Source organism: Schistocerca americana, chromosome 7 (assembly GCF_021461395.2).
Source record: "Schistocerca americana isolate TAMUIC-IGC-003095 chromosome 7, iqSchAmer2.1, whole genome shotgun sequence".
NCBI classification, from domain to species: Eukaryota; Metazoa; Arthropoda; class Insecta; order Orthoptera; family Acrididae; genus Schistocerca; species Schistocerca americana.
In genome coordinates this window covers 160,081,426-160,099,831 of record NC_060125.1, presented here as the reverse complement: position 1 = coordinate 160,099,831, position 18,406 = coordinate 160,081,426, and the positions used below count along the sequence as shown (strand labels likewise).

The 18,406-nt window shown below is 38.9% G+C and overlaps 1 protein-coding gene across 2 annotated transcripts in view; it reads right to left on the bottom strand.

Moving 5' to 3' along the window:
- LOC124622210 (secretory carrier-associated membrane protein 1) overlaps positions 1-16,980 on the bottom strand; it is a 59,260-nt gene extending 42,280 nt beyond the window's left edge. The window contains exons 1-4 of one of the 2 annotated variants that reach the window (XM_047147857.1): positions 16,437-16,980; positions 16,225-16,326; positions 10,307-10,474; positions 10,110-10,118 (exon numbers count right to left, since the gene is read on the bottom strand). In XM_047147857.1, the coding sequence (XP_047003813.1) occupies positions 10,110-10,118; positions 10,307-10,474; positions 16,225-16,326; positions 16,437-16,490 (333 nt within the window). In that variant the 5' untranslated portion in view covers positions 16,491-16,980. The remainder of the gene's footprint in view (positions 1-10,109; positions 10,119-10,306; positions 10,475-16,224; positions 16,327-16,436) is intronic. The other variant, XM_047147858.1, reaches the window with a different exon arrangement.
- Positions 16,981-18,406: the final 1,426 nt, after the last annotated feature.

The following is an 18,406-nucleotide window of genomic DNA, read 5'->3' as shown; positions in this document are numbered from 1 at the left end:
TTGAGCACTGCAGCTCAAGAAATTGTATTCAAGGTGCAGAGTGCTGACAGGGGGGGGGGGGGGGGTGTCTGAAATTTGGGCCACCGATTATGATGAAGTTTTGCAAGGATGTTCCACAGCTTTTTGCTAGACACTCCCTTATCTCTGAAAAATAAATAAATCGAGGTCACAGTCAATGACAGAAAATGGTATTTTCAATGTTATACATCACAATATTGTCTAGAAACAAAATTTATTTATGAATGTATTATATGGTCCAAAGTTTGTAAAGTCTGTGTCACTAATGTTTTGAAGTTTTCATGCTGTAGCTTCAATACCCATAATTAAACATGTTGCCAGAGAGAGAGATTGGCAGTCAAGTGATCAAGGCATTAGACTAACAAACTACTGGTCCCTGTTCAGTTCTTGGTAGTGGCTTTTTCCGTCCAATAATTTTTTCAGTGTATGTGATAATGGGAGTACCTATCTTTCCTTTTTTTTTTTTTTTTTTTTTTTTTAAGCAAAAAAAAAATCAGGTGTGTCCAATAGTCAAGTAAGTATACAGGGTTATTACAAATGATTGAAGCGACTTCACAGCTCTACAATAACTTTATTATTTGAGATATTTTCACAATGCTTTGCACACACATACAAAAACTCAAAAAGCTTTTTTAGGCATTCACAAATGTTCGATATGTGCCCCTTCAGTGATTCGGCAGACATCAAGCCGATAATCAAGTTCCTCCCACACTCGGCGCAGCATGTCCCCATCAATGAATTCGAAAGCATCGTTGATGCGAGCTCGCAGTTCTGGCACGTTTCTTGGTAGAGGAGGTTTAAACACTGAATCTTTCACATAACCCCACAGAAAGAAATCGCATGTGATTAAGTCGGGAGAGCATGGAGGCCATGACATGAATTGCTGATCATGATCTCCACCACGACCGATCCATCGGTTTTCCCCTTACAGAGGCATCCAGAAGCTTTAAACTGCGCATACGATCGCCGAATGGAGTTAGCAGTTGGTGGATCTTTGTTGAACTTCGTCCTGAAGTGTCGTTGCACTGTTATGACTGACTGATGTGAGTGCATTTCAAGCACGACATACGCTTTCTCGGTTCCTGTCGCCATTTTTTGTCTCACTGCGCTCTCGAGCGCTCTGGCGGCAGAAACCTGAAGTGCGGCTTCAGCCGAACAAAACTTTATGAGTTTTTCTACGTATCTGTAGTGTCGTGACCATATGTCAATGAATGGAGCTACAGTGAACTTATGTAATCGCTTCAGTCATTTGTAATAGCCCTGTATATAATGTACTGAGAGTTATTTTCATTGCGATACAAGAAGCTCTACAATAGGACTTTGTTATGTGACAACGCTCAACTGACCTGTACTGTGAGTGATATTACCAAAATGTACCCCTTTTTGTCAACAGGGTCACATTTACTTTTCCAACAGAAAGAATTTTATTGTGCCATTTCAAAATTTCACAGCAGAGTGCAGAATTAAAAGATAGGGTGGATGCTATCAAAATTTATGGACTGGTCCATGACCAGTTGTCCACAACTGTCTTTCAAAATATGCTTTCATACACTTGGTACAAAATCCAAATTGATATCTGAAAGATCTGCTTTTAGCAATGTGAATCATACGTTTCCACGAACACTGTAAAGCAAAACACACCAATGGGGTAATATTTCATTCACGTGTTGCACATGGTGCAAGAAGTATTTGTTTTGCCTGCTTCTATGACAAGTTTTATGTATCAGAATGAAAATTACTGTCAGTACCGTATACAGACTTAACTTTTTATTAATCACAGCTCCCAATGTTTTATCTAAAAAAAAAAAAAAAAAAAAAAAAAGGAAGGGACAAAGAAAAGTATTCAGATTATCAGTAGATTAACAGTTACACTGAAATATAAAATGAAAATAACAACCAAGAACTGAACATGGACGAGCATTTTGACTGTCTAATGCCTTTACCGCCAACATCACACTGCTGAACACTTAGAACAATTTGATACCCAAACTGCAGTGGTAAACGCAAAAAAGGTTAATAACTAACATTATTAACTTTGGACTCCATATTATATTACTAAAAAGGTTTGTTTTTAGATGCTATTTCAATGTACAACATTGAAAATACAGTTTTCATCATCAGCTTTGACCTCATTTTTTTCAAAAACTAGGGAGTGTCTAAAAGCCAAAACATGTCTATTTTAAATGAAGAATGCGCTTGCAAAACTTCATCAGAATTTGTGACCCACCTGTCAGACCCTCCCCTTGTGAGAGATTTTTCTTACCATTTCTAAGAATCTTGTGACTCCCATCTCCCCTCCCCCCACTCAATTCCCTGAAATCATGGAGCACAACATCCAACTGTCACCACATACCTTCAAGCATGCTTTATCTGACCACATGTTCCTTGCCTCCAACTCCTCCTTTTGCTAGCTGTAAAAAGTTCTCTATACCTCATGGCTCTTCCACATTTGGTTCATCAATGTTCTATTCAAGACAATTGCTCATACCTGCTAGTCTGCAGAATTTGAGAACAGTAATTTCACATGATGATCTAAGCAGTGAATTTGATGAGAAATGAACAAATTGGAGTTCTGAGCTTCGATGTTACTGGAGCTGAAGCCTTGCATATTCATATCTACAGTAATATCATGAGGACATCCTAGATGTATGTGCCACCCCAATTAGTAAAGAATTTGAAAAATAAAAAATGAAAAAGGGAGAGAAGCAAGAAACTTTCCAGTTAGGCCATCATCATTAAAGACGACATACACTGGGCTGTTGTTCCTTTATAGATTCCTCCTGATGTAATTACAGTTTGAATAAATTATCTGCATTTATCTTGTAAAAGTACTTAGGACATATCCACAATGAGTACTAATGTACTGATATTTATTTGGGATACTAACAATTGTGCCAAAGCACTCCATGAAATTGCTAATTGCACTCATAGCTTCAGTAATGCAAATCCAAGGGCAAGGAATTTTTAATATGGCATTCTGTGGTGACTGAACTGTTTTAGGTTTCTTAAATGTGCTATGACAATTTAAGAATAAGGAACTACTTTTATGGAAAATTTCAGTTCATATTCAACTGGGCACACTAAAGGCATACAGGTTTCACTCATGACTTATTAGAAGTAAAAACCGATGACTAAGAAGAGAGAGACTAATAGCATAAAAGAAGGGGGGGAGGGGGGGGGCTGTGGACACTTTCCTGTAGAAGATAACAGAGTCGAGTCCAAGAACCCATGAATTAAATATGTCAATTCTAGTACAAGTTCTACACTTATCAGTAGCTTCAACACACTAGAAATTTTTTGCAATGCCTTATTTCTTTCACATTTTTTGCTGAAGAATGAGTGCAGGTTCAAGAATGAAGATTCAGTAGACTACTAGAAGATGGCATTATGCTGTCAAGGAGACTCCACTGTGCTCTGCCTACAACACCCTTTTAAATTAACCGCAATGTCAAACTTCACATTTTTAAAGGTACCTTGGCTTTACAGAGTGCACAAGAGACATTTTGTGATAAAAATCACCTTTTTCACAGTAAGACATTTTTAAAAATTTGTTTTCATTTGTCTTAGAGGAAAAAAAGGGAAATTTTGAAGGACCAATTCTTAGCTGGTGAGAGAACAAACTTATGCTGAGAACTGGCAGCAAAATCACTATCTCAGCCAATATTTGCATGAGCAAGGAACTAGAACATTAAGAATACATGCCAGAAAAAAAAAAAAAAAAAGCCAAAACCACACCAAGTAAGGGGACCACACTGTAATACAACGCTTTTTAGTTTTCATCATATTTCAATAGAGTAAGGTTTTATTTAAGTACTCTGAAAAGGATCTTCCCGAAAAAAAGTTTTTCAAGCAACTCCCGAGTGTGTTGGCTATCCTTGGAGTGCAACAGCCGGTATTCTTTTGCTTCTGCTGTTTGTAAACAACACGCTTTCAAACTCACGGTTAGTTTTGTTCAAGTGATTGCGAGTAGTTGTTATACTCACGTTTGCAGTGCTTGTTTACATGTGTTTATTGAAAATGACGAAACGTAAAGGCATTTTCAAGAAATGACAGTTTAGAGGAAACAAATTTACAAAGCTTTCTGTACAAGAGGTAATGTCACCTGGCAACGATGTTTCTAATTGTTGAAGAATTACAAGTGCATCATCAAAGAAGGTCTCACCATTTCAAGGGAGTTACAACGAATTTACTGTAAGTGATAATGGGTGCAGTAACATCATCATAAATTTGAGAATATTCTCAGATGTAATTTCTAAATTTGTACAATGTAGACAGTGTGGTGAGACACAGAGTGTGAAAATTTGTGAGAGTGCTAGTGAGAGAAAAGGCCTAGCAATTGCTTTGGATTTAATTTGCACTAAATGCTCAGCTGTGATTTCATTTATGAGTTCCTCAAAACTAGATGCAAGTGGCCCTTATGAAATCAATACTAGATTAATTTATGCCTTACGATCCATTGGCAAGGGCATGGCTGCAGGGAGAACATTTTTTTCAGTGATTAACTTACATCAACCACCAAATGAATTTGAACAACTGACTGCAATATTAGAGAAAGCTGTATGTGAAGTCAGCAAGGAAAGCATGAAACTGGCTGCTAGGGAAGCAGTGGAAGAAAATGATGGATGTTCAGATATTGCAGTTGCACTTGATGGAAGTAGGCAGAAAAGAGGACATACTCCTCTGAATGGAGTAGTGACTGCCACGAGTGTAGACACCGGTAAAGTGTTAGATGTGGAGATAATGTCTAAATGTTGCAAATGTTGTAAAGTCAATGAACATAAAGAACACATCCGTGTGGCTAATTTTAGAGGAACAAGTGGTGGTATGGAAGTTCATGGAGTACAACAAATTTCATCACTCTGTAGAAACAAGAGGCGTACAGTATACCAAGTATTTTGGCAATGGTGACAGTAAGGTATACAACAATGTGGTGAACTCTAAGCCATATGGAGATGCCATTATTAGCAAAATAGAATGTGTAGGCCATGTTCAAAAACGTTTGGGAACAAGGCTGAGAAAACTAACTGTTGATATGAGAGGAAAAAAAATTAGAAGATGAAAAACTGTTGACTGGACAGAGCTGGTTAACTAAAACAAATAGAAAACTTGCAGGTATACTATGGGCAGGCAAATAGGAGAAATAAAGAAAATCTGGAGGCAATGAAGAGAGATGTTTGGGCCATATTCTTCCATAAGTCCTCTGCTGATAATATGCTATATCATGGATTGTGTCCATCAGGAGAAAATTCATGGTGCAAATACAATAGGGCACAGGCAACTGGAGAATCTTATTCTCACCAGCATTCTCTTCCTGCTGCTGTTATTACAGCAATTAAACCTATTTTCAGGGATTTAGCTCATCCTGACCTAAGGAAATGTTTGCATGGGCAGACACAGAACCCAAATGAATGTTTCAACAGCATAATTTGGAACCACCTTCCTAAAACTGTATTTGTAGGCATGCATACAATGAAACTAGGAGTTCCTGATGCTGTTATTACATTCAATTGTGTTAATATTGGGAAGTGTTGGGTACTGAAAAAGATGGGAATTAATCCTGGTGAAAATGTGAACACAGGGCTGCAACATTGTGGTAAAGTGAGGATAGCTGATGCAGACAGGTCTCCATCTAATATGGCCAAGAAAGTAACACAAACATCCAGGAAAGTGAAAAAGAAGCTGGAAGACCTTCTAGAGGCCAAAGAAGGGCCATCATATGCAGCAGGACAGTTTTAATTATGTGTAGTAACAAATTTCAAAAGTTTTTTCTTTAAAGCCAATTTCCCACAAACTAAAATTTTCAGTACATATGCCCAATTACATCAGAAACTATCATAGATAAATGAATGAAATTTTCAGAGACTCTGCATAACATAAAAAGCCACCTCTGCTACTATATTCATTAATATTTCCTCATTAGGAAGTTCACAAAAAAATATTTTCTGCAGAAAAAAACTTAATATTTTTTTGTTAATAAATTTAAAAAGTATTTCTTTAAAACTATAATATGGATAAAGTGGATTTTAGTACAGTTGACTATTAGCATCTAGTAACATACAGTAAAAATATTAAGGTCCTGCATCAAATACACTCCTGGAAATTGAAATAAGAACACCGTGAATTCATTGTCCCAGGAAGGGGAAACTTTATTGACACATTCCTGGGGTCAGATACATCACATGATCACACTGACAGAACCACAGGCACATAGACACAGGCAACAGAGCGTGCACAATGTCGGCACTAGTACAGTGTATATCCACCTTTCGCAGCAATGCAGGCTGCTATTCTCCCATGGAGACGATCGTAGAGATGCTGGATGTAGTCCTGTGGAACGGCTTGCCATGCCATTTCCACCTGGCGCCTCAGTTGGACCAGCGTTCGTGCTGGACGTGCAGACCGCGTGAGACGACGCTTCATCCCGTCCCAAACATGCTCAATGGGGGACAGATCCGGAGATCTTGCTGGCCAGGGTAGTTGACTTACACCTTCTAGAGCACGTTGGGTGGCACGGGATACATGCGGACGTGCATTGTCCTGTTGGAACAGCAAGTTCCCTTGCCGGTCTAGGAATGGTAGAACGATGGGTTCGATGACGGTTTGGATGTACCGTGCACTATTCAGTGTCCCCTCGACGATCACCAGTGGTGTACGGCCAGTGTAGGAGATCGCTCCCCACACCATGATGCCGGGTGTTGGCCCTGTGTGCCTCGGTCGTATGCAGTCCTGATTGTGGCGCTCACCTGCACGGCGCCAAACACGCATACGACCATCATTGGCACCAAGGCAGAAGCGACTCTCATCGCTGAAGACGACACGTCTCCATTCGTCCCTCCATTCACGCCTGTCGCGACACCACTGGAGGCGGGCTGCACGATGTTGGGGCGTGAGCGGAAGACGGCCTAACGGTGTGCGGGACCGTAGCCCAGCTTCATGGAGACGGTTGCGAATGGTCCTCGCCGATACCCCAGGAGCAACAGTGTCCCTAATTTGCTGGGAAGTGGCGGTGCGGTCCCCTACGGCACTGCGTAGGATCCTACGGTCTTGGCGTGCATCCGTGCGTCGCTGCGGTCCGGTCCCAGGTCGACGGGCACGTGCACCTTCCGCCGACCACTGGCGACAACATCGATGTGCTGTGGAGACCTCACGCCCCACGTGTTGAGCAATTCGGCGGTACGTCCACCCGGCCTCCCGCATGCCCACTATACGCCCTCGCTCAAAGTCCGTCAACTGCACATACGGTTCACGTCCACGCTGTCGCGGCATGCTACCAGTGTTAAAGACTGCGATGGAGCTCCGTATGCCACGGCAAACTGGCAGACACTGACGGCAGCGGTGCACAAATGCTGCGCAGCTAGCGCCATCCGACGGCCAACACCGTGGTTCCTGGTGTGTCCGCTGTGCCGTGCGTGTGATCATTGCTTGTGCAGCCCTCTCGCAGTGTCCGGAGCAAGTATGGTGGGTCTGACACACCGGTGTCAATGTGTTCTTTTTTCCATTTCCAGGAGTGTAGTTTTTTTTTCAGAAATGGGTCAAATACTTGCCTAAATTAACATGGGTTAGATAATTAGAGTGTGTTCCCCTTAAAGATAGCAGAAGTATCTCTAACAACAGTCACAATAACAATGAAGAAGACGTGTATATGATTACATTTCATATGCTGATATGGAATCAACTGGGGAGACTACTAAACAAACGTGGAGACATTTAAGCCAAAACACACGTTTTAGTACAAATAAAGAAGCAATGGGAAGACTGGTTAAATGGACGTAAGTGCAACAAAACGCATAATATAAAAAAATCTAGGAGTGCTTGCCCTCCATGAATTAAGAAAATCCTGAGGGTAATGTTAAATGATGCAGAAAAACCTTTAGAACTTTAAGAAGGAACTCCTCCAGTACTGTTCAATACTAAAACCTGTAAGGAGTAATGCATGAAAACAACCAATTACTACTGTAAACAATGAAGTTGGCTTGTATGTTCTACCTTATTTGAAATCATACACCACAGAATTTTCTGAATATTCAAATTTTGATTAGTTGTACAGTCATTTAATTGCTTAATATTTATAAGAAGCCTGCAACTTCTCTTCCAACTATTAAGAAAAAAAGCAATAAAAAGCAACTACAGTAGTAGATGAAGATCCACTTTAAGAACGTAAGCCGACAATATCAGTCGAGTGACCTAAAAGAGCTGTCTCTGGGACAGAAGAAATGATGATAGAGGATACACATGTATTGGATGGACATGAAAGCTAAAACCAAATCACTGAAGACAGAAGTTTCAGAACTCCATCTTAGTAACACATATGCAAACTATCGTCCATATGTAATATTCAGAGACAGTGTATTTGAATACAACAGTAATCCAAAGACTCTAGGATATCACTTTGGCTAGACCACTTGCAGACCAACACCAACTTCAGAACACAGCTGCAAAAGTGGTGAAGAGCTGCAATAATTTATAACAAAAGTTAACTGTAACTATGCGGGACACTCACAAACATTGAGAAGTTAGTTAGTTATATGTTCCATTGATCAATATCATGGAGAAACTTATGATGTGGATCGTGTTCAGTTGTATGGCTCAACAGTTCCTACACACACCCAGATGTTCAGCTTAGACAACCAGAGTGCATTATACCCAGTACACCTCTGCATAAGCCAGCTCAGTGGCTCTCAGTACTTAGCAGCATCACTCCGCCTCACGTAAGAAGAAAGCAAGTAATCATTCTAACATGGACACGAATGCAGAACTACCAGTCGTCTTACACTATACCCTTCAGCAAGGATTTATTAGCAAACTGAAATGTCATAAAACAACTTTTATAATTGCCATGAGCCCATTAACCAGCACTTTCAATTCCATGGGTATAAGAAATTTAAGTGGGCATCTTCACCATATCAAGATTCTTGAGTGTCAAAAACACAACCATCAAACTCCATCATGTCACATGGTAAAAACTGAACCCAATCAGGTGCAAGCCAGGGATAACAACTGATATTTTATACATAAATGAAAATAATCCATTTCTGAAAATATAACTTGGCAGATAAATCTACTCACCAAGCAGTGGCAGGAGAAAATACACAAGACATTAAGGAAAAGAAATGTGCCACCTTTTGGAGCCATCTAATTATATATTTTATACAGCTGGTGATGAGTCTCCACAGCTGCGACTGCACAAGCAGTGCCACAATACCCTACAAGTCTGCCCCTTGAGCACTTTCACTGACTGCCTATAAAAGCTATGTCAAACTGGGTCCAAAGTATTTGAGTGGCTGGAAAACCTGGACTTCTATCTTTGATTTTTTGTTTTATTTCTAACTGGATGTTTATAATTGTTAATTTATTTGACTGCCCAAGATCGAATATTAGAATAAATTCTAAAAAGCATTCTGTTTTCTTTTCCCATTTAATCTGTGTACAATTTGTGTAATGCAACCTCCAATCCAGCCAACTGACAAAGCAAATAGACTATGGTAAAACTGAATTGCCATTTAGAGTGTTATGGTAATTTACTGGTGAGTGAAACGTTCTCTCCATTAGTGAAAGAATTGAAACTTCACCAATACATTACTGGAAATACTTCAAAATCATTCAGTTATGGTACTGAGAGCTTTCTGTGAGATGTCCAAATACAACCGTTGTGAGAATTTAGCAATCACCTTTCAGTTATTTCTTAAGTTCCCAGTCTGGCATAGAAATTTCGCATGCATTTTTGGTGAGCAACTCAAAAGAATTTGTTGTATCATTTTTGTGATCAGGAAAAAAATTATGGCTTTAACCTTCTTTGAATATGGCAGCTACACACTACAAAGTTTTTGGAAGGCTGCTTTACACATTTAAGTTCAATGGATAAATGTTTAATCTTGCCGACAGGGTGTAGTAAGAGCTAACCTAATGTACTTTGTGACAAACAATACAGCTACTGTAACTGGTACAGAAACTAAGTATCTACAAGATTTGCAATGTCAGGGCTGTGAAGCAAATAAATCATCTTCATGTAATCAGATATATTGCTAGTCTAAACAGCCTTCCAAAGATTTATGATTATGCCATAAAATTCTGTGATTTTAGTACATACATACCTTGAGTTCCTGCACAGAAGCATGTAAAAATAAGATTTCTTGAAGTAAAGCTAACTATCTTAAACATCACTTAATCTTAAACTTCTGAACATTCCAGAAGAGATTTATTTCTGATAATTCATCAATCAGACAAATACCACACATGTATCCACGTCATCTGTAACTAATGAGAATATTCACTCAACACACAACCAAACCTGGAATTCTGCTGTTGTTATCTGTGGCTGTTGCTGCTGAGTTTGCTGACCACTTCGAGTATATGGTGGGGGTGGAGCCTCATGCGTTGGCTGCATGATGGCTGGCTGAGCTGCTGGTTGTGTTGCACTGGCATTTAGGTATGGCGGAGGGTTCGCTGCACCTCGTACCTGCCAAATGACAGATGAAATTACACAATTTCTTCCAGCAATTGTCAAAGGAGATACTTATTTCTAATTAGCACAGGAGTTAATAAATGTCATGGAACAAGAGCCACTGAGATGCACTGAGTGACAAACATTGATCTTATTACTGTAGGGGGGGGGGGGGGGGGGGGGGGGGAGGAGAGGTAGAGAGAGAGAGAGAGAGAGAGAGAGAGAGAGAGAGAGAGAGAGAGAGATGACAATGGTTCCCAAAGTTCTAGAGGTTGACGGAAACATCCGATTCCACCCGTCTGCTTTGACCAATGACGTCACCAATATGGTGGAAACGACCATTCACAACAACTCCCATATCGCGACTATGACGTCATTACGTAAACATGACAACAAACACAAAAATAAATCTAAAAACCATCAAACACATATTCCTCCAAAAATATAATGACACTAATGGGACAAGCAGTGGAAACTGGTTTTTTTTGGGTGGGGACAAACTAAAAATAAACACACGCCATTAAACCAAACGACAAAAACGATAAAATAAAACGACCACAACCTTCCCAAAATCTACTAAAAACAATATCCACTGGAATATAACAGTTCCTTTGACCTACATAGGTCAACAGAAACTACCAATACCAAATCATGAAACCCAAAACTACAACCACGTCTACAATCATCACTATTTCAAAAAGCGCAACAAACCAACAAAATTGGAATCTAACACTTCCGTTGACCTATATAGGTCAACAACAACTACCGATACCACACTATAAGTCTCAAAACTTTCACCACCACCACCACAATCCCCTAAAAAACCTAGAAAATCAAAATTGGAATCTAACACTTTTCCTCGACCTGTTATCCTTATCACATCTCCACATATAGCCGTCCTTGATCAGAGACGGCGGAACTTTAATAAGCCTGATTTCTTCACGGCACATTGAACACTTCACGACTTCAGCCAACAGGCCGATAAGCTGAAGAAATTTTATTAGAGACAACGCACTGTCCCCCCATCATCGCCAGCAACCGAAAACTGTTGACCTTGTCAAGCACATCAATACCTTCCAAAGACATAAACAAAGTGATTTACCAAAATTCACACACTACGAACAGAAAAAAAACTACAATAATGTCGACGAAACTATAAACACACCACCAAAGAGAACCACTGACCGCAACAATACGCCACCTATAAACACGCCACACATGCAAACTAAACCAAAAACATCACGTAACACACCACCATAGAGCACCACCGATCACATCAAAACAACACCTACAAACACACCACTCCCACAAACTAAACTCTGTGCCGTCATGTCATGACATCACACACCACAACAACCTTATGTCACAGGTCAAAGCCGACAGGTGGAATCTGACGCTTCGGTTTACCCTGAATGTTGCCAGTTATGCACATAGCATAATACGAAGCTAGGATAGTGAGAAAATAAGAGTAGGAGATAAGTACAATGAGTGTGGAAACAACCTAGTTGAGACTAAAAATGTAATTAAAAACTATAATGGTAGCGAGCCTGTTTGGATAAAGTGGGTTGGCACAGCTGCCCCCCTTTTTTTGAGGTGTGTGTGTGTGTGTGTGTGTGTGTGTGTGTGTAGAAGTGTGGGGGAGAGGAGGGGTATGACGTGGTTTCTAGCAGTATGATCTGCAACCAGATGGCTAAGCTTGTTTCTGATCACAGTTTGGCAATGGCTGTTTATACCTTGTACAGTGCTAACAAACTACTGTGAAGTCTCAGAACCATTGTGGAAACATGAGGTAATGGCTAAGCTACTTCTACACTTCTACAACAGTTACCACGCAAGTCTACGGGCATTTTATACACTTGTGAAGAGGTTTTGGCAACAATAATTGTCACATGTTTCTGATGGAGGTAAATAATAGCACTCAAAATGCAGAGTGATAATGGCCTCGTTTGCTCTTAAATTAAAGGTGGAAAGAACATACAAAATTGTTAAAACACTCAATTCAGTTATATCATGTTCAAAGAATAATTAAAACTGCCTATAATATTGGAGCAGTGCCATGAACCTACTTTGCACTATTACAGAGCCTAAAAGATATGGTCTAATGTTATGAGGAAATTCCACTCTGGCAAACCATTCATTTATTCTTCAAATAGGGGCAATAAAAATAATCAAATGAATCTCACATCAAGAATCAGGTAAGTACTTTTTCACGGTACTTGAAATCTTGATCCTACCATGTATCTAGGCTTATGGAATTACGTTTTCTAAAGGTACACCAGGAATTCTCATGAATTGTTAGTGTTAAACAATCAAGCGCAAAGGTAGGAAATAGGAACTCGAAACAATTCTCTTAAGTATACACCAAGTGACACAAAAAAAGTGCTGTAAGAGAAAATTCTTGTCAGTTCAATACCTAACAAAGCCAAAGAACAGCAGAATGACTTTTTTAAAATAAGAACTAAAAAATGTTAGTTAGCAAAATTTCCATAGTATTGGAGAATACAGATCAGTGGTAACAATATAGCAGCTACTTCCTTCATTGTAGATAACTGAAATGGTTATTTTTTAAAATAATAATTGTATTCACACACTTATATAAGGTGGCAGTCAAATGAAAATGAGATAGAAAAGTAAGAAAACTTTTGAAATAATTAAAAGTATAATTTATACCGCTCTGAGACAAACTCGCCATTGTCTTATGGGAAAATGTGTGTGGTTGCCTATGGAACCACAACTGTACTCTGAGGTGCACTTCGTACAAAGCAAATTGACTGCCACAAATGTCTTTCTTAGGACTCCAAGAATATAGAAATTGTTTGAGGAAAGTTTGGGACTTCACAGTCAAACTTGGTAACATGTGGCCATTGATTTGTTTCGGACAGAGGTGCACATCTCTGTACAACCATAGTTCTGTATGCAACTGCAGACATTTTTCCATGGAGGAAACAACTGGTTTGTCACAGTGAGATGAATGTATTTCTGGTAACAGATATGATGAATACTTCTGAAATAATAAATAGTTTACTTACTTTTTCTTACCCTTCTCATTTTGATTTGACTGTCCCTTGTAAGAAATCTTTTGACTATACTAATTTACATTCCGACTTATTTCTGGCTTTATGTTGTACATAAGAACATATCAATAACCAACACAATTGGAAAATTGTTTCATGTACTACTCTCTATGATAAATCCTAAATAATACAACAACGCTAATAAACCAAATTGGTTGAGCACTTGAATCGGACTCCAATAATTAGTTTCTTTCAAACTACCACAAAGCCATTAGTCACCAAACAATGTGAACATCCATTACGATTTTTGTAGCATAGTCAACATCTGTCCTAAACATTAAGAAGATCATTTTCAGTGTGTTCAAGAAAAATTTTACAGACAGAATGTGGGCATTAACAATAGTTTGGGACTAGTATAAACGAATGAGAATTTAGACAACCAGTGGTGAGAGAAGCAGTATGGGAGCATAAACCTTGCCTCCGTCTCAAGGACTGGCAGTTGACACCTGTGCTTAGTGCTTCAATGAGAGCAGAATTGACACTGTCATAGGGCTTAATGATTCCTTCGTATTGAATTCAAAACATATGATGGACCTGGATTAGCCTCTTCACTCTTTCCGAAGGAAGAGAAATAATGAGCAACACAACCTGAAACATTTGGGAATGGCTACTGAGTAACTGCTTGCTTAGATTGGCAGGATCATGAACTTTGTAGATCGAACTCAATCTCTAGCAATTTCTTACACAACCATAGTTCAAAACAAATTTCCCATCCCACCTAAAACCATTAAATTAAATTTCCAAGTAATATGAATGTTGTTGTTATGGGTTGCTGTATGTTATTAACAGACATAATACTGATATATTGTAGAGCTTTCGCAACTGCTTTTTCACCGTCACATTAATTGCTTCACCATACACAGTATGACTGCTTGATTGTCGTACACTGCATCCACTTCATTTGTGCCAAATGACTGTGTCTGTTAGTAAAATGCAACACCACACAGAAAACACGAGCAATTTCAGTCCATCAACAGACGCACACTTCATCCACTGAAATAATTATCATCACTGTTGTACACAGTCAGAAATCACACATCTCATTCTTAGTTTACTATGTCCATTACTCAACTCTGTTATCTGCCACAATAGTATATGTCTAATTCTTGTTAGTCAATATCTATAACAGGGACCATCTTTGCTACATCATGTCTGTTACTCCTTTGTCAAAGAGAGAAGGTTATCAGCACTGGCAAAAGGCACTGTTGCCCACTGAGCAGCAATAACAAGCAGGGCAACATAACCGACTTGTTCATCACAACTGAACTGAATATATGCTTGGTGCAGCAATGATACGAGGAGAAATGATTGGAAGCACTGTTCCAACATAAGAATTGTTTAACTATAATACCACACTTCTGGTCATGGACTAATATATCTAATTTAATTATATTATTTGCCACTCATGAAATCCAGTCTACATTAGGAACACTGATCATTAGGCCATTTTTCTCTCTACTATGGATCACTTTCACTCAGTAAATGCCTCCAACATAAATCTCTTCAGGCATCAAGTGTATAAATGTAAACAAGATTGCTTGCAGTCTATATGTCAATTTCTCATTACTTTGCACAATGCAATAAAAGTCAGTTGTTTTGTTTTAATGCCTTTACTCACTCTTACAGCCTCATCCCTTGCTTCATTTAAAAACTTAATACCCCAACTATGTATACTGCTATGTTGGCAACCCATGAGGTTTACACACACCAAGTCCTTTTCCATATTCTATGGTTACAAAAAACTAAAATAAATCAACACCCAACGAAAACATTAAGCACAGGGTGGGAGTAATCACTGTAAAGGATATATAAAGTTGTCTGCTCTACAGTGCAAGCAGATTTTATACCTTTACTCGATACTGAGTATTTCGTGTCATAATAACAAGTAATATACCTGAATGTTATGGCTATAGTTCTGTCTTAAGCTGACATTTCATGCTTCACTTTGTCAAATTTAACAATCCAGGGTGAAATTACCACATACAATGTCAAATATTAAACCTGATATATTAAACCACTAGCCTAGTATATACCAGTATGCAGTTTGGCAGGGAAAATAATCTCAGCCTCTACACAACTTATATTATTCCTTCATAATTAAAATCAGTTATTTCCCTTCAAGGGAGATATAACTACATTTATACTGATTTTTCTTTCAGCCAATATCCACCATGTAGTGCCCACGACACAGAAAACACACGAGCTGGATTTAACAGCACAATAAAGCAATTCAAATGATGCAATTGGGCAAGGCACACCTTTCATGCTTGTGTTTGGATCCCAATCGAAAGGCCAGTCTGACAATCTACTGCTAATTACGTCTACTGCAACGAGTGTTATATCGTAAAAAAAAAAAAAAAAAATACCGCATATACCATATTTTAACGCTGTCAATACGTGCATATCATGTCTAACACAAATTGACATCCAAATCAAAAACTGTGTGGCGGAGTGACTATAATCCTTAAAATCAACAATGGTAAACTGTCTGCAACAAATAGCACTTCGTACGTGACAGATCAACACTGACGTTACCTCTCATGAAATGATAACGCCCCTATTGTTAACACGATAGCACTGAGACACAACAGGCTTATATCGTTGTTCAACAACCGTACAATATGGGCAATTATAATGCTACGTGGCACACATCTGAACATAGTCTAACACAGATGATAAAAATTAACATACTGCAGGAAATCTCTGATCTCCCTGGTCGGCGAATGGATTATAATCTTCAAGACCTCTCTGTACACTGCTTGTATTACTGGTCACTTGTTGAATTGCTGGATCCTACAGAAGAAAAATAAGAAAACAAGTTAAAGTGTTACTAGATCATATGACTCTCGCACACGTATGTCAAACATTCGTCTAAACAAAGTCAGCCCATACACATTGCTTACCGCAAAAGGTTCTGTTGGCTCCCCAAAGGGATTTTCATCAAAACCAGCTGACATTTTTAATTTTGTTTACTTGCCCCTACACTTAATGTGGTGTTCACTACAAATAACGCGATACTATAATATGCTTATCCTGTTTTAATCCATTATCAGATGATGTCGAGACACCACTGCGCAAGATTATGTCGTCACAACGACACTCCAATCACGTATCGAATGGGATTGATGGAGCGGTTTCTTTAAATTGCAGTAACAACACAATTGGGCTATGCGAGATATAGCACAAATCTCATTTCACATAAGCACGTTTATCATAGAGAAGTGGAGTTTTAAAGTAACTATATATATCTCTCTCCGTATGACAGTTAACTAACAACTTCTTATGCAATGCTCACTGCTCCTACATGTCAGAACTTATCTTCCAGAGCACTTCTACGGCGCAGTATTACCACATTTGAATTTACTGATATATTTCCAAGTTACGTGCGGTTTTAGGTGAAGCCAGTAGCAATGGTCCATATAATATCTGATCACCTCATAAAATGATAAGCTGGGTTTAGGTTGTCTATGGCGAACAACGTGAGTGTAGAGTTATATTCTTAGGGCGAGTTTTTTCCAGATAGCAAGTGACCACACTAACTATGCGGAAAGATATGCTTCTTCTCAAAAAAAGGCGAGTTCTGTCGCGATACCTGGAGCTGAAATTCATTTGAAAACATCTACAGTTAACAAAAATCCTTCTGTAATTCAATGTGATAGATCAAAAATGTATGCAAAATTGGAAATCGAAATAGAGTGTTACTCTTTTACAGGCAACAGTCTCATAACTGAATCACATGAGTATGCCTCGTTGTTCACTTCATTAACTCCTGTTACGTTGCTACAAGCGTGGGGTATTTTTTTATCCATTAGAAAAAAATTGCACTACACTATTCAGGGAATTTGAATGTACATGTACACATCACAACAATGGAGTATTTTAAAGATGTAATTAATGATTTTTAAGATTTAAACACTCACTTCTCATAATGACAAAAAATGAATCTCAGGAAGACTGTGCGTTCTGAAGAGTCTGTCTTTTATATCTAATTAGAACCGTTGCCGGAACATTCTTCACAAAATGAAAATTAATGTACCTTACATGTTAACCTGAAGCAAGTGTTGGTGGTAGTTTCGGCTTTCTGGTCCTTTTCCCATGGATGCATTTTGCATCCCCCAGAAGAAAATCCAGCTGTATTCTGTCTTGGCTCTTCTGCTCCACTCTCGCAGCAGATTTGATTAGTTAGGGGAAGTTTTTCTTGGTAGTGCGCATTTTTTTCACCGACTGCCATACTTTCCCTTATATTTTGCTTGAGATATTGCAGAGACATCCTCTGAATCATCACTATCTACCTCTTGCTCAGTATGTGAACTATGCTACTTCCCTGAAAGGTGGACATTTTCGCTCTCAGGCTCATTATTCTTATAATGTTTGCACAATTTTTTACACAGGATGCCATGTCTATCTACCTCTTGCTCAGTATGTGAACTATGCTACTTCCCTGAACGGTGGACATTTTCGCTCTCAGGCTCATTATTCTCATAATGTTTGCACAATTTTTTACGCAGGATGCCATGTCGTTATCATGCTCGAAACCGCAACTTATTCCTAAAGTTAAGTGTCTGAGTTATCCCAGGCTTGGGGTATCTTTTACCCAGACACTACAAGACAAAGCCTTACTCAACAAGACAATGTGAGAAACGGGATCTCACAAACTGTTGCAAGGAGGGACTGTTGGTTGAAAGTTATGTAGAAGATTGTAGTTGTAGTATTTATCTAACAATGCTGTTAACATGTTGAAGCCACAGGTCGTATATTTTAACCCACGCATGTGCTTATGGGTTTATAGAAAATAACCCCTAGAGTCAGTTTGACGTTATTCATCAAAAAATTATGTATTTCGAACAAAGATTATGATGTAAAATTGTCTACA